A 17,393-nucleotide genomic window follows, 5' to 3' on the forward strand; every position below is an offset into this window, starting at 1 on the left:
CTTGGGACAAGGTCTGGCATGTTCTGGGAGCAGTGGAGACTCCCCCAAATCCCATGGGAGCAGATGGAGAGCACTTGCACCTCTCCTGCTCTGGCCTGTTTCCCCTCACATGAACCACCATAAAGTCCAGTGTATTAAGGGACATCAGAGCCTTCCCCCACCATCCTGTCCTTAAAACGATTCCCTTTTCCTTAGCTTTTCACCTCCCCCTGCAGCCAAAGGCATCACCAGCTTTGGTGCTCCTAATGGGAAACATTTTCCATGAGGAGGTGCCACAGTGTCATCCCTGGAGAAGCAACACAACAACCAAAAACCACTTGAAGTTTTACTTTTCCATCTTACTTTATTTCACTTTTTCTAGAAAATTCCTCCATAGTTCCACAAATTTAACAAAAAGTTTAAAATTCAGGACCAACAATCCTGTAACGTATTACAAACATGAGTTTTGTTGGTTTTTTTTTTATTTGTTTTTTAAATCTTGCAGTTAGTCTTGGGCCAGCTGCATTTCTTACAGCTGAGTGAAGAACTCATCTCCCAACACAACTTTTAAAATCCTCAAGTGACGAGGTATTTAATACCTCGGCTCTAGGCAGAAATACAATTAAAAATTCTCTAGAAGTTGAAGTACTTACATTTTTTCTTTAGGAGTGCAAACTCATCTTGTCAGTTTTTGATGGCTATTTCATGCCCCAGGGAAGCCACACCGAGTGATTTGGGTCCTTTTGAGCACTAATACCTGTCCAGGTGCACCAGGGGTGGCCACAGCATCACCCCTGGGCGAGCAGAAAGGAGCCTCATCCGAGCACAAGGGGCTCCAGTGCATCCCCAATGGAAAATCCGTGGAACCAGAGCGACTCGGGCACCTCCAGAAGGGACGTTCCAACCTCTGTCACCATCAAACACATTCCAAGATCTGACAAAAAAAACTCCTTCTGGATTGTTGCATCAATTGCTTGGCTGGTTCTGATGCTCCCACTGCACCCAGCGATCCCACGGGTGGCAGAGTCATTGCACTTCCATGGATTCAGCCTGACCGCAGCCGGCCTTGCTACCTACGGCTCCCAGACTCCGACTGGACTTTGGCTCCAGCCTTCCTTCCTTTCCTCTTTTTTTAATTTTTCCTCTTTTAATACATGTCAGTAATGAAAGCCTCAAGGCTTAATACACAGCAGACCAGGACCCAAGACAACGCTCCCGGCCCCTCGTCTGCCCTTGGATCTGACGGCCAAGGACGATGAGGAGCCGAGTCCTGATCTCACCTCCAACACGATTCAACTCACAGCAACTCTGGAAGCCTTCAGGGCTGAGCAGCACCTGTTTGTGCCACCAGCAACATGATGAAGGACATGGAAAAGTAACAGAGTCCTGCCTGTTTTCCTTGGAAAAACCATTATGGCTACAAGTCAATTTGGGATTTTCTTTTTTTTTTTTTTTTTCCTTTTTTTAACAACGCAAGCTACGACACATCCTCGAGGACCTGAAGCAATGCCTGCAGCAGCACTGCCCCCTCCTTCCTAGAGTACAATAATCCATCCATGCTCTCAAGAGTGACACAAGAACAAACACTTTATCCACAAAAACCTGTACACGGCTTGTTCAGCACAGCGTTCAGCCAGCCTAGAGGGAATCTACACAGGGAACTCCAAGGGGACACAAGATGAGGCCCAAATCTGACCATCCTTTGCTTGTAGAGTCATTCCTCCTGTGCTCCCCAACGCTACTACATACCCCAAAAAACAACAACTCTGTAGAACAACTAAGTACTTGCAAGAAACCTTTTTAGTAACAAATCAGCATGTGCACACAATGGAGAACTATTGCTGGGGGACAATCCTACCTCGGGTTCTCAGGGGGAATTATAAACAGTCTAAAAAAATCCACGTGTAAAATACTTCTTATGAAAACCAAACCAAAGCCCTCTCAATGCTCAGCAGATTTCACCAAGAAAGTCACTTCCAGGACAGGACGATGCCATGGCCGCGAGCCCTGGGCGCTTCCAGCCACATTCAGGAACATGCTCCCACATGTGTTCTTGGACTGGTTGGGAGCTGGGTGACCATGTGGATGTTGACTGGGAAGGGGCAGGAGGGAGGTGGCACCTCTGGTCCCCCATGGGGCACCTCTGGAGGCCGTGGATAGTCCCAGAAGTGCTGCGACACAGAGCTGTGGGAGCGACAAACCCCGCTGGAGAGAGTCAGCAAAGAGATCTGAAGCCACCACGGCTGCTCCTCTGCTTTGGGGACAGGACTGTGCCACCAACCCCCCCTCCCATGGCAGTGCCAGGGAGCTCAGTGTGGGGCACAAAGCTGCCTCCTCTGTGCCACAGATCCAACAGAGACATGAGGGGTTCACAAGTACCCACCACAGGGTCTGTGGCCACCGTCCTCCACCACGGCACATCCCAGCTCCTGCTCTTCCCACTGTCCTCCACCTCCTCAGGGTTCCTATCCAGGCTTGGCATTGTCCATCAAGAAAGAAAACAGCTGAGATCACTGGTGTGACAGGGTTTGCACCTGGCATGAGCTTGAATTTTTACATATATATATTATGTGTGTGTGTATACACACACAATGACACATGAAAGGTGGTACAATGACAAAATTAATGGGAATCAGGTCAACATGACCCAACTCAAACAAGCTTATCATCATATTGCCACTTCAGTTGATTAGTTGCAACATTTCCATGATAAAGAAAGGGGGTAACCCAAAACAAGGGACAGCAAACCTGGAGCGGTGCAATTTCCCCCAGGATCACCGCTGCTCCCTCGCTGCCTGTGCCCCATTTGGCAAAAGCTTTACACCCCCCCTTGGAAAAATGAGCAATTCCTTGGAAAATACTGAATTTTAGGGACCAGGAGCGTAACACAGCTTGGATGGAGGCAGTGGGATTCCTCTGCATCCACCTGGACAGCACTTGGAGGTCAATACTAGTTTGACTAGAAATATAGGAGAGGTTCTGGATTAGTGTTTATGTTTCCTGCCTTTTCCTGCACAGGCAGAGGGGCGGCAGAGGGAGGAGGAAACAAACCTGACTCCACTTGTGTTTTTACATCAGCATCTCCCAGGTGTGTCCAAAGACCAAGTTCTCCCTTGTTTTGGTTTTCCCAAAGTACAGCCACTACTATAGGGGCCACTGTAGGAGATTCCTCTTTGAGAACACAGGACAAAACCAAATCACGTGTTTTGGCAAAGTTATCCAAAACTGACAAATGGAAAAGACGAGGGGTGAGCCCCTTCTGAAGCGTGGGATATGTGGAGGTTGCTGTCCAGCTTCCTTACACTACAAATTATCCACAAGAGGCAACTAACAAACGAGTCAAATCTTATTAAGCGCCTTCTCCTGCCAGAGCCATTAAAAAAAACAACAGAAAAACACACCCTTAAGATCATAAGACCCAACTAGGCCCTTCTTATACATACAGTACATACATATATATAATATATATATATAAAATATACAGCTTACAGTTTTGGAGTCCTATTACAGTTAAAGCAGACTGAAAGGAGTGGGACTTTGTTTAGGAGCTCAGATCAACAAACAAGACATCTCCAAACCCCAGTGGGAGACAGCAGATTCCAGAGGCCTCTTCAGCGAGCACAGGGAGCTGGGGGTCCTGTTCCCACTGGGAGCTGAGTTACAGCAGTGCTCTGGACTGAACTGCGGCAGGACCACCGGCAATTCCCAGCCGGAATCCATCCCCTCTCCTCTGCAGCAGACCAGCAGGATCCTGGGAAGCCTCCTCTGTCACCAGTCTCTTTGTAAAAGCCAATCTGGCTTGGCAGAGCTGCAGGGATCGGGACACACAGGGGCTGCTCCCGAGGTTTGGTGATGGAAAAAACATCGTCCACACTTCCTCGGATCTCAGAGACGCCTGAAAATGTGCTCTTGAAACACGAGTTGCTTGAAGTAAAAACCAAAAAAGGTTTGTGCAGCGAAGTGCAGCTCGTCTGCTCTGCCTGGGGCCTGGCCCAGCCTCCACACGAAGCCAGGGAGGGCAGACTCAGCAAGACGGGCACTGGTTTGAAGCCTACGAGAAAGTGCAGCTGGCTGAGCGTTCCTAGAGCATGACTGTTCTCTAAGGCAGTGCTTCGGGGGAGGCAGGAGGATAAGAAGGCCTAGTTCCATGGGTTTTCCTGGTACCAATGAAGGGGGTTTCTGGTTTCAGAGCAGCCTGCTTCCCTCAGGCCAAGCGTCATGTGGCCACCGCCTCCAGGTAGCTCTGCAGCTTGCGGACGGTCGTCTCATCCAGGGAGAAGAGGTCAAAGTCAAAGGTTGTGTTGGTGACGTTGAAATGCCCAGTTTCCTCAATGAGATTCACGATCTGGGCAGGAAAGGGGACAGGAAGGATGTACAGAGACCTCACCAGGGGTAGGCACAGCAGAGAAAGCAGGTATGCAGAACCCACCCAGTCCTCTCCCATCCCTTTGGGACAGCCTCAGCGATGAGGATGTCTCGCAACAGGAAGGGAATTCTCTCCCAAAAAAGCAAAATAGCTCCTCCTGCATGCCTGACTAGCTCAGTCTGGACAGTGACGTGGGCATGTTTCTTTCCTTTTAACCACAGAATCGTGGAATATCCTGAGCTGGAAGGGACCCACAAGGATCATCCAGTCCAACCCCTAGCCCTGCACAGACACCCCAACAATCCCCCCCTGTCCCTCAGAGCATTGTCCAAACGCTCCTGGAGCTCTGGCAGCCTTGGGGCCGTGCCCACTGCCCTGGGGAGCCTGGGCAGTGCCCCAGCACCTTCTGGGGGAAGAACCTTTCCCTGAGATCCATCCCAACCCCCCCAGCACAGCTCAAGTCGTTCCCTGGGTCCTGTCCCTGGTCCCAGAGCAGAGCTCAGTGCCTGCCCCTCTGCCTCCCCTCAGGAGGAAGCTGTCAGTCAGACCAAGCTGTCAGTCAGACCAGGAGTTCCCAGCTCTGGGACCACTGCCAGGATGGAGAGTGAAGATGCCCACATCACACTCCTGTATCTTTTCCAACAAAAGCATCACATCCACAGCTGATTTTTATATTTTTTTCCTCCGTATTTCTGCTTTCAAAGCAAAGCAGACCTTCTCAGGAAGGGTCAAGCATCCCAGGGGTCTGACTGAGACTCTTGGACACACAGATTCCCAGGGAACAGCAGGTGTCAGGGATCTGTACCTGCTGTAGCACGTTGCGCTCCCGGAGTGCCATGAGTCGCCTGTGGAGCTCCACCAGCTCATCTGTGTAGGCCTGCCCAGGAACAGAAACAGTGACACGCGTGGGGTGTTTGAAGGCTGCCCAAGGGACTTCCCTAGTGAGGATCAGAGGAACTTGAGGCCCTTTCAGGAATGTTCCTATTCCAAATTTTTCCCTACAGTGGGAAACGCAGGATTTTTTATACGCTCAACATGTTAATTGTTTTAATATAAGACTGGTTTGGTTTGTCTTTTTTTTTAATTTTAATTTTATTTAGGCAGCCAACAATAGGTCTGTATCAGCAAAGTTGAACTCATTTAACTCACAGAATCATGGAACTATAGAATGGTTTGGGTTGGGAGGGACCTTAAAGCTCTTCCCATTCCCACCTCCTGCCATGGTCAAGGACAGCTTCCCCTATCCCAGGTTGCTTCAACCTGGCCTTGGGCAATTCCAGGGATGGGGAAGCCACAGCTTCTCCTGGCAACCTGTGCCAGGGCCTCCCCACCCTCCCAGCCAAGAATTTCTTCCTAATATCCAATCTAAACCTGCCTCCCTGCAGCTTAAGGCCATTCCCCCTTGTCCTGTTACTACATGTGGAAAGTCCCTATCCAATAAAGTCCCTCTCCACATGACACACCTTGTCATACGTTCCCTTCTTCAGGATCTTCTCTGGCTTGTTACAAGACTCTGGGCTTTTCCTTCCAGATGCCTGAGGGTAAAAAAATCCCCAACATTAGGGACCAAAAGCAGCTCAGACACCAGGGTGGTGTCATGGCTTGGGCACAGAGCACTGAACAGGGAGAAATGACCTGTCTGAGGAGCACAGTGAAACAGGGAAACTTTGGTTCAAGAGAGAACTAACAGTGCAGGAAGCAGGCGGGCAGAAAGCAGGGTTGTGTGGGGAGGGGGATGTCATAGGATGTCATACCTTGTTGTTTGCTGGGGGCAGCTTCTGCCCGGGGGGCGGCTCTCGGCTGGGCGGGCAGGAGTCGGCGCTGTTGTCACTGTCACTGTCACTGAGGCTCAGTCTGGAAAACCACCAGCAGAGAATGAGCATCCCCAGGGAACAGGAACCTCACCCACCTGCCACCTGAACCCCACAGAGCTTGTTTAGCATTCTCTTATTATCATTCTTTATTATTCTCTACTTTATCACAGACTGCTCCATTGTCTGGGAGAATCGGTCAGTCCGGGATTCCAAGAATCCCAGTTTTCCCAGCTGACGTCATCTCCCATTCCCTGGGCAGGCAGAGCAGGGAGTTTTAGCTACATTACAGCCAATAGTTAGTTCAACTCTGTCATACACACATTCCCTAGAACAATTCAGCACCACTTGATTTTCACAAGCAGCAACTGCTCCTTTCAGGAATTCATCCCAAGATCACCGAGTACCTGCACAGCAGGCTCAGCAACACTGAGCACAAAAAATGCTCTTAGTGTTGCTGGTGTGACCTTTGAGATTTCCTATTTATTCTCATTCTTCTTGTGGCCCCACAGATGTACCATGGCAGGTATCCTACCTGTGATGAGCTTGGAAAACTGTCTAAAAAAACACCCTCCCAAGTCTCTCCATTCCTGTTTAGACAAAGTGCAATAGTAGATATTTGTTTTGGTGAACACCAGCATCACTTGAAATTTGCAGTTGCTATGTGGGCCAAGCATTCGGGTTAAAACATTCAGCCTGAGACTCTGGGTTTTGGCTATAACAGCATTTCCTGAGGGGAGAAGGATGAAATTCAACTATTTGCAAGGACTGAAGCAGGAAACAGCTGTAGCTGAGTCCCAGAGGAGGGGAGTAGAACTGTCAGTACACATGGTGGGCACAGACTGACTCTTCTGCTGTGTCTGTCACCAGCAGCTAGAGCAGCACACACTTGTTGAATCCCTGCAGATCAAAGGTGTCACACTCCATTCACTCAGCAGAGATCTGAGGGTGACAATGAGGTGAGTGTTTGAAGGGGCTCACTCACTAACAGCTGCCAGCCCAGCCCAGCCCTTCCCAGTGCCTTCCTCTCTTTGAGCTCCTCACCCCGCTCTGGTCTCACCAGCCCTGTGTCCTCACCCCGCGCTAAGTGACCACACATCTGCCCTCCCTGCCCTCTCACACACAGCTCCATCCTTTGATTCCTCTCTCTAAATGGAGGGCACCCAAAAATACCAAACACAAGAGGACAAAAAGCCAAACAAACATCTTTCTTCCGGATTTGTTACCACCTGGAATCCCGGCTGACTGGGTTTGCTTTGACTGCTGCCTCCTCCCCAGAGGAACTGTCGTCATCATCTGACTCCTCCGACTGCAGATCCTCCACCATGGAGCGCAGGGGGCCTGGGGGCACAAGGGAGACAGGAATTCAGCACCAGGACACATGTAGCAACTCCATCCCAGCTACAACCTGGGATAATTACTGAGATACATCCCAGATTTCCCAGTGAGATGTCACTGGTTTTATCTCTTTGCACAAAGCTGTTGGTAAAGGACACCGTGTCCCAGGCTCGAAGCTAAAGCAGAGCTGGCAAACTTTACAACTCCCTCCCCCCAAATCCTCCCACTCCCCTCCCAAATGAAAACAAAAGGACACATTTTTTCATGTGTTTGGGGCTGATTTAAATGCCACTTGAGACAGTATTTGTAGCAACAGAGCTTTTGCTACAGTTAGAACAGCTACTATTGCCACAGTTTATCTCTCTGGGTTATCAGTGGAGGAATCTGAGAAAGGAGCTATTCCACACTTGCAAAGTGATGAATGGCACATTTATAATTTTTAATAAAACATAGATGAGGTTGGAGAACTGTTCTGGTGACTTTACAGATCAGGCAGCAGCAACACATTTATAAACCGAGGCAGAAACCAAAGCCAACAGGGAAAGAACCAAATCCACAGGGATTCCCTAGTCATAAATTAGCTGCCAAAAGAAGAAAAATACTTGTTCATGATTATGTTGTGATATTATTGCCTTTTCTTGCTGAAGCATCACAGCTCCAACACATGGCTGCATGCAAGGAACTGTATGAACCTTACAGAGAGTACTGAAAAAGCAGATTTAATTCTCTTGAGCCTTTTAAGGTTACGCAAGGGAGGTTTTAACAAACTGTTATTTCTTGCAACACACCTTGACTGTGGTTCTGAGATGGCTCGAAATCAGAGTCAGAGCTGGAGTCGGAGCTGGAGCTGGAGTTGGAAGGGCTGGACTGGACAGACTTTACCCCCCATAAAAGGGAATAAAAGAAAAAGAATCTTAATCTTTCTAATCCAGAAAACCAGAGCACAAAGCACAGTGAGAACAGGAGAATTGGAGCACTCTACCAACATCACACAGCACTGAATGCAGTTCTTGGGATTACAGAAGTGTGAGGGGAATAAAATAAAAAAACCCCAACATTTATGAAAGTTTGGCAGGATGCAGTTCAGCACTCCTGGGAGCAGCATCAAGGGCTCCCCCCAAAACCCTGCAAGCCACCAGTTCCAAATAACCTCAAGTGATGAAATACAGCAGTTGAAAAATGTTCAAGTGAAAACTCCTTACTGTGAAGTGGAAAGATGATCAGCACAGAACCCAGAACAAAGCCATCTTTATCAAAGCCCTCTTAAAACATGTATTTATTGTACCCACCAACTTTCCTCTGAATACCTTGGACTGGTCACTGAACATGGAATCATAGCCATGGAATGGTTTGGGTTGGAAGGGACCTTAAAAATCATCTCGTTCTACCCCCTGCCACGGCCAGGGACACCTTCCACTAGCCCAGGTGGCTCCAAGCCCCGTCCAACCTGGCCTTGGACACTTCCAGGGATGGGGCAGCCACAGCTGCTCTGGGCAACCTGTGCCAGGGCCTCCCCACCCTCACAATAAAGAATTTTTTCTCAATATCCCATCTAAACCTACTCTCTGTCAGTTTGAAGCCATTCCCCCTTGTCCTGTTACTCCAGACACTTGTAAATAGCCTCTCTCCACCTTCCTTGTAGGCTCCCTTCAGTTCCTGGAAGGCCACAATTAGGTCATCCCAAAGCCTTCTCTTCTCCAGGCTGGACAATCCCAATTCTCTCAGCCTTTCCTCATAGGCAGAAATAGATGTTTATCCTAACTAGCTCAATTGACTCCAAAATTACTTCTGAATTATTATTATACTCTCAAACCAGTTGTTTTTACACCAATTTCAAATTTGATTGTGAAAACATCCCAGTGACCAGCTAAATAAACTCTTGTGAACCCAACTCCTCTGTCAACATTGGTCAGAAATGCCAGGAACATCCTGTGCAGTAAGAGGGAATGAAGAGGAAAATGAACTATTGAAAACAGCAGCATCCAGACAAGGAGTTTGGGTGCTCCGTGTGCTGTTAATCGTAAATCAATATTAAATCAGACACTGTATAGCGACCACCTGCGTTACCTTGAGGGGCCGCCAGGGGACAGCAGAGGCCACGGCAACGCCTTCGGCCCCAAAACGGCTCCTGAAATCCCTCAAAAGCATGGGGGGGGTGGTACTTATCAGGTTCTAAAGATTCTCAACGGACTGTAATATCTTGCCTTTTTTTTTAAGTAATTCTATGGAAATTAGCGTTTCAATTTCACTGCTTCATTCCCAGGAATCTGTCTGTTACTTCCACTACCAAATCCTGATCCTATTGAAGAATCACACATTCTCATTGATCAATCAACTTTCTCACAGGAAAGGTTAATGCTATAAAAACAACATGAAAGGTAGAAAGAGGCACATCAGCAGCTCTGGGCACTAGTAAGTGTAAGTGGCAGCAGGACTTTCTATCCCAATACCAGCCTTCCCTGTAATTTATCACAGAATCCCAGAATCATTTATGTTGGAAGAGACCTCCAAGGTTATCCAGTCCAACCTGTGACTGATCCCCCACATTGTCCCCCAGCCCAGAGCACTGAGTGCCACGTCCAGTTGTTCCCTGGACACCTCCATGGATGGGGACTCCAAATCTCCTTGGGCAGCCCCTTCCAATGCCTGACCACCCTTTCCAAGAAGAAATTCCTCCTGATGTCCAACCTCAACCTCCCCTGGCACAGCTTGAGGCCGTTTCCTCTTGTCCCGTCCCTTGTTCCCTGGGAGCAGAGCCAGACCCCCCTCCCCCTCCGGCTCCCCCCTCCTGTCTCAGGAGACTGAGAAGGTCCCCCCTGAGCCTCCTCTTCTCCAGGCTGAGCCCCCCCAGCTCCCTCAGCTGCTCCTGCTGCTCCAGCCCCTTCTCCAGCTCTGTTCCCTTCTCTGGAAACTCTCCAGCCCCTCAATGTCTTTCCTGGGGTGAGGGGTCCAGAACTGGACACAGCACTCGAGGTGTGCCCTCCCCAGTGCCCAGCACAGAGGGGCAATCTCTGCCCTGGTCCTGCTGCCACCCTTGCCATCACCCAACTATTGGCAAGGGTTTCATTTATTACACTGTAAGAAGAGGGGGAAATATGCCAAAAAGGGTATTACAATCCTCAGGAATGGTTCAGGAGCAAAGGAGAATAATTTAACAATTCCCATATCAGATCTACTGGCATATTGCAGCAGCACTGGTTGTTTAAAGAAATCACAATATGAGAGTAGAGAGAACAGGTTGCCCAGAGTAGCTGTGGCTGCCCCACCCCTGGAAGTGTCCAAGGCCAGGTTGGACAGGGCTTGGAGAAACCTGGGCTAGTGGAAGGTGTCCCTGCCCATGGCAGGGGGTGGAATGGGATGGATGAGCTTTAAGGTCCCTCACAACCCAAACCATTCTGGGATTCTGTGAATATGTTCAAGCTGAGGGAGCACAGCTCCTATGTCTGACCACAATCTTACATCCCTCATTCCTGATAATCTGCAGCTCTTCCCTTAAAATGATTTAACAGGATGTAAGAAGCAGAAGTTGGAAGTTTTAAGGATCCTGTTTCTCCTTTTGCCATTAACCCCATGGAGCTCTTTCAGGCACGAGGAGGATCCAGCTGGACATGCTCTGTGTGCTCCGGCTGCAGCGACTGTCACCGGGATGTGACAAAAGCACACGTCGACAATGGAAAAAAGCAATCCTGCCTCTCATCCCAGCCTCTCCCTTTTGTCAGCGTTCAGGCAGCCAAGCATGAGGCCAGTTCAGGGAACTGGACTTGATGGGGGAAGGAAAAAAAAAAGGGGAAAAGAAAAAAAGAAGAGAAAGGACAAGTAAATGCTGAAAAAAAGTTGAAATGGCATGAGAAATTCCTTTATCCCACTGCAGACCCTGGAGCTCTCAGGCCAGGAGCAAGGCTGTTTCTTAAGATGTCAACCCGGAGCCTTCAAGGAGCTGCAGCCTCGGAGGTTGTTGCACAATCCCTTGGCTGCAGCAGCAAAGCTGATTTAAGAGTTTCCGGGCCCTGGTCCACCTCCAGCTGCTCCTTCACTTTAGTGGCTCCGCACACGGCTCGGCTGTGCCAGGACAAACCACGGAGCAAAACGGCAGCACTGGGAGCAAGGAGAGCCCCCAGGGTGGGAAAGGAACTCCAAGAGGCTGCTTTTATGCAGTTGGGCCCCTGAGCTTCAGTTCCACAGAAACCTAAGCAGCTCTGACTGGCAGCTGCCATGACTCCAAGTATTCCTGCCCTCCTGTCCCGGGTCAGCACTCCAATCCCTCTATCCAGCATCCAACAGACACAGGAGCTGGTGCAAGGGAAGACACGGAGGCACGGGGAGCTCAGGGGGCCAGGACAGGGCTGTGGACCCAGAGCCACAGGCTGTGGTTTCCTGAGACACTTGGAGCAGCACTATCAGCTTTCAGCTGCCTTGGATCATGAGGGGATGGATGACACCTAAGGAATAATGAAGTACAGGACACTCAGGGATCACCAGAGCACAGCGAGGGCCGTGTATCTGGAACTGGAATGAGGGGTTTGCACTTCAGGTATAAAGCTAGAAGTGGAGAGGAGCTGCCTCTTCTAATGCCCAACCTACACATTTCATCCATCTGGGAAACGAAATCCTAAAATCCCACAATGCTTTGGGTTAAAAGGGACCTTAAGGCTCATCTCGTTCCACCCCCTGCCATGGGCACGGACACCTTTCACCAGACCAGGCTGCTCCAAGCCCAACCTGGCCTGGAACACTTCCAGGGCTGTTATTTCTCTGCAGAGTAACTGGAATTAACACTTCCTCAATAAACTCTTGTAGTGGGAATCTTGCAGAAAAAAATCCTTCCTGATATAAATACATCAATACTTGCTGCATCGCAGTGCTGATTAAATCCTAATACAAATTGTCCCTACAAGATTTATTCCAGTAAAACAAATCTTTCTAGAAGTGGTCAGGAGGAAGCAGTTCCAAAATTCCAGTGACATTATCCTGAGAATCCTATTACAAGATATATGGTTTCTTTGTAGCAAATATTAAATATACAAGCAAAAAGAGTTTGGATTTAAGTTGTGTCTTTCCCCTCCTACATTTTTTTTGCCTTCTTTTGGAAAATATTCTTTAGAAGACAGAGGATGAGGAATGTTCTTAGTTGTAAAAAAGAAAAAAATATTTAGACAGCTTTTAAAAATAGTAGCACAAGAACATAATTTGTTTTATGTTTTACAACACAATTTATTTAGATTTGGTGGCATGTGGTTGTATTTTGAGCTTCAGCCAATAGCGCATTTCTTGCAGGCCATGTTAGGAAGAGGGGCTTTATTCACATTTTAATACTGTTGGGTACAAAAATGAAATTATTTCCTCCTTTTCTGAATTAAGACCACATTCAAACCCATTATGTTATCATAAGCAGGTAGAAAGTCTCTATATCTACTGTAGCTCTGTAAATGTCACTGCAAGGGATGAACCTTAAACTCTGACTTTTAGGTAATTCTGCCTGCAGATAAATCTAAATAAAAGCATGTACCTGAAACAGGAGGTAAACCAGGTAGGGGGAATGATTAATACTGACAGGATTCTCCAAAAGGAGTTTTATTTGAGGTACAACCCAGGCTAAGCATTTACCAACCTGCTTCTCTATCTCCTCTGAGAGAATATTTTTAACATCTCTTTCAGGCAGGGATTTAAACAGCACCTTTCCAAATTCTGATAAAGGATACATCCCTACTCACCTCTGACTTGAAAGAAGTTTCATCCTCTGAATTTGACTCCTCCATTTCCACAGGCTTTTTGATCTCCTTGGCCTCGCTCTCGGATTTTACCTTCTCCACTTTGGCATTCATCTTCTCCTTGGTTTGTTTCTTCTCTGGATATGAGGAAGACGAGGTTCTGGGAGATGTCCCCAGGATGTTCTTCACCCCTTTGGAGCTACTCTTTTTTTGTTTTTTGGCACTAGGCTTTGGTGACTCCACATTGGAGGGCCTCTTGCTGGAAGACTTTAACTCCGGCTGTGGCCCCCCCTTTGGGGAAGTGTTCTCCAGTTTGGTCTCCTTCACGGCCAGTTTTGGTTCCTTGAAAGCAGCTTTTGGAGGTGCCTTCTCCTCCTTAGGCAGTTTGTTCTCAGTTGGTTTTCTGGAGGAGTCCTTCAAAGGCTTGTTTTGTTCTCTCTCAAGGTCTTTGGAAGAGTTTTTGCTCTCAGAGTCTTTCCTGGGCCTCTCTCTGTGCTCCTTGGTGACTTTGTGTGGCTTGGATGCTTTGCTGCTTTCCTTGTTTGCCTCCTAAAATTCAGCAACAGAAAACATGTAAGCTGAATATGAAACTCTGCACAGAAGGACAGAACACATCCTCATAAATCACATGGAAATGGTTGTTTCCTGCAGAAATCCCCCCACTGATCCCTGCAGTGCTTCTCTACCTCCAAGGTAAACATCTACACTTCCCTAAAGCTGATGGACACAAATGGACAGTGGGAACTGTAACATCTGCTTTACCATGGTCCTGTTCCTTTCCAGGATCTATAAAAGGTCTCAAAACACCTGCAGAAGTTTAGTTCACATTTAATCTGAATGCAAACACACATGAACCTCTGAGGGAAACCTGGAGGAAGGGAGCAGGAAAATACTGTCTCTTTAGCTACTGGCAATTTTCACCAGACCTCATGTCAGAGCCCTTTATTTCTCTGATGTCTTCTATGTTTCCTAATCCTTCAGCCCTGACCAAAATTAAATCAGCCACTAACAGGTAAGTCATCTTCATTCCGTTTCATAACATCAGAAAGCAGGACTGAAGTGCCAGAAGTGTTTAGAGCCCCAAAGAACATGGATATCAGAATTGAATTACAGTGTAAAATGAATTGTTGTTAATATCTGAGACTGCTCAGGCTGATAAAGTGCATGTAGTCTGCTCCAAAATACCATTGCCTGGGGATTGTTTCTCCCATGTAGAATTATACAAAAATAGCTTCAGTACATAAGTGGAAAAAAAGCAAACTTAAGGTTCTTCAGAAGGCTCAGGAACTGGCTACTGCTGGATGCAAACAATCAAATCTGGAAATCACCAGTTTGACCAAGTGCAGCATATTTTATGTTCTTTATTTACAGCACTGCCTTGAGCAGTTGTAAGGACAGAGGAAGGGCTGACTCTCCTCTCAGCCTTTCTGCAAAGAAATGCAGGCACTCAGAGCAGGGCTGGACACGGCAGACAGTGAAACATCCACAGAATTCATCCTCAGCACCAGGGATACAATCAGAGAGGATTTAATCCACCTTTATCTGCTACAGCAGACCTAGAGGAAGATACAATTCACCAAAAATTCCCACTCTTGGACATGTAATTTTCTTTTCAAAACTTCCCTGGAGAGAAGTCTATCAAATCATCCAAAAAAGTCTCCTAAATTATGGTAAGTTCCAGACCACTGGCTCCTGGGCTGCAGAGTACAAGAAGGTTTCAGAATTGGAAGCAGCCAGAAACAGCTGCTAAACAAGCCCTCAGCAGCAAGCCCTGAAAGACGTTTTCACCTCAAGGTGACCCAAAAGTGTGCTGCACTGACCTTCGACCCATGGGAGGGTTTGGTCTTCTTGGGATCAGAGAAGGCAGAGAGAGGTATCGTGGGTAACATTGGATAGTCGGGACTTGGCCTTGAAACAGTTTCTGCTCCTTCTGGCATTACCATTACCTGGGGATAAAGAGGAGAGAAATTATGTCTAAGGAAAGTCTCATGGACTATTAACTATTAACACATGATTATGTTAAGCCTCTTGCTCAATTAACACACCATTATTCATCTTTTGAAGGGTTCCCCCCCCTGCTTAAAGGCCATAAAAAGATATTGTCTATGGAAGGCTCAGTTTCAAGGCAACTCCTCAAACAGAGCATATTAAACCCACTAAAAATGAAAGGCAACACGCAATATCAAGTGTCTTTCCCAAAGGGAATGCCAATACTCTGAGCACAGGGAAGGCAATAAAGCTCTGGACAAGACCTGTGTGTTCTGCTGTAAATGCTTTTACCCTGAAAAAGGGTAGTGAGATAAATCTGGAAGGAATGAGCAAGACTTCACTGGTTTAGGGGAAGCTGAATTGAGGGGAAAAAAGAAAAATTAAAAAAAAAAAAAGAAAAACAAAAGAGCAGGGCTTGTGTCTCTCCCTTGACCAAGTCTTAACACCAAGCACTGAGCTGCATGGAACAATTCCCTTCTTACCTCCCCTATATTGTCAGAATAATTCTGTGGAAAATTTCCACTAGATAAACAGCATCAAAAGTGGTTCACAGTTGAAATACTTCAGTACACAAGGAATACAGTAATTACTGTGAAAATCCTAGAAAGCAGATGATGTTCCAGCCCTCCTAGGGCTGAAGTGAGCACCTTTCCCTGTGCCCAGTACAGAGAAGCACTGGAACAGCTGGAATACCTGCAGCTCCTGAGATATACTACTGACCATCTTCCCCACAACTTTCTGACTTTTCCAGAAGAAAATTCTGCCAACAGTTGAGACCATCCTGAATAAAATCCTTGAACAGAACATTGTGCATTACCACATAAGGGGGTATCTCAGAATACAGTCAGAATTATGGAGTGGTTTGGGTTGGAAGGGACCTTAAATATCATCTCATTCCACCCCCTCCCACGGGCAGGGACACCTTCCAATAGACCAGGTTGCTCCAAGCCCTGTCCAACCTGGCCTTGACATCCTCTGGCTGGTTAAAAACTTCATGCACTTTGTGGCTTGCACTAATTTGCTCAGATTTGTAGTTATTTGAGGATCATCCTTTAGTCTATCACTGCATGCTACTTCTCCAGAGGTAAGAGTTCATCCACTGTAGGAAACCATATCTTATTGTGCCTTCAAGGGTATAGCTATTTTTATCTCCCACACCTGTTTTCACTTTACATTCTAATATTTTTCATTAATTTTTTATTATCTAAGCCACAAGCAGCTGATCCCAGGTTTAGGGGACATTTATTGACCAGGAAGCACTAACGATTAAGCTAAACAAAATGAGCAAGGAATAGGCTGGAAGTCTCTCCCTTTCCTTGAGCTTTTCTGTCCTGATCCAGCTCCTGGCACCAGGAAGGTCCCAGATAACTGATGGACAGCCTGCACCATCCACAGCAGATCTCTATTTCCAGAGGGGTTTTAAGTGCTTTGATATTAATGGTCACATTTAAATTGAAAAATGAAGAGTCACCAACCACACCAGCAAAGGGTTTGTTCTGCTTCAAGTGCTGCAATTGTATAACCAGGAGTGAAAGCTGGCTGGGTCATCCTTTAGATGAACATAGAAAACTGCTTGAAGCCTGAAAAAGAAACCTCAGAGCAAAACAAGCTCACTCCACAGTTTAGCACAACCTCTTAGGATCCCAAATCCCTCTGGCACTTACCCCTCCAGCCCTAATGAGTTTGCGCCTGAATTCCTTGGTGGGGTTGTTGAAAGTCAGTTTCTCACAACGAAGATGGTTCACAGGTGGGTTTCCCTCCAAATTTAGGAACAGGTCATATGTGAAACAAACCTTTTTCGGCTCCTCCTAAAAACAAGAAAGACTTTGGGAGACCGGAAGGAGTTTGGCAAGCAGAGTAAGGCTGAGGATCCAAACAGTCACTCCTGAAAATCCCAAATAAACCACTAAGTGTTGTATACATGGAGTTTTTCATCATGAGATCAGAGAGCTGGAAATGAAACTATTTGTGCCTGAAGTTAACACAGTGCTCAGCAGGAACTGAGGCATGAAGCTTCCCACTGCAAAAGTAACACACAGGCATGAATTTTGAGTAAAAATTGTCTATTTAAAGCTGTTCAAGCCTTCCCAGAAAAGCAGATTCACAAGGTCTACCCACTATTCTGTTTTCCCCAAAATTCAGATCCTATCTCCTTTGGGAAGCAACTTTTAAGTATCAATATTAAGAAAAGCATAATCCTTT

The 17,393-nt window shown here is 47.2% G+C and overlaps 1 protein-coding gene across 1 annotated transcript in view; it reads right to left on the reverse strand.

The window, feature by feature from the left end:
- Window positions 1-323: 323 nt before the first annotated feature.
- MLLT1 (MLLT1 super elongation complex subunit) overlaps window positions 324-17,393 on the reverse strand; it is a 34,178-nt gene continuing 17,108 nt past the window's right edge. The window contains exons 4-12 of the mRNA XM_051810682.1: window positions 16,856-16,999; window positions 15,023-15,148; window positions 13,206-13,751; window positions 8,283-8,370; window positions 7,386-7,497; window positions 6,100-6,199; window positions 5,809-5,880; window positions 5,151-5,222; window positions 324-4,324 (exon numbers count right to left, since the gene is read on the reverse strand). Coding sequence (XP_051666642.1) covers window positions 4,196-4,324; window positions 5,151-5,222; window positions 5,809-5,880; window positions 6,100-6,199; window positions 7,386-7,497; window positions 8,283-8,370; window positions 13,206-13,751; window positions 15,023-15,148; window positions 16,856-16,999 — 1,389 coding nt within the window. The 3' untranslated portion in view covers window positions 324-4,195. The remainder of the gene's footprint in view (window positions 4,325-5,150; window positions 5,223-5,808; window positions 5,881-6,099; window positions 6,200-7,385; window positions 7,498-8,282; window positions 8,371-13,205; window positions 13,752-15,022; window positions 15,149-16,855; window positions 17,000-17,393) is intronic.

The sequence above is a fragment of the Manacus candei genome, unplaced genomic scaffold (assembly GCF_025592945.1).
Source record: "Manacus candei isolate 608988 ecotype Guabito, Panama unplaced genomic scaffold, ASM2559294v1 h1tg000078l, whole genome shotgun sequence".
NCBI classification, from domain to species: Eukaryota; Metazoa; Chordata; class Aves; order Passeriformes; family Pipridae; genus Manacus; species Manacus candei.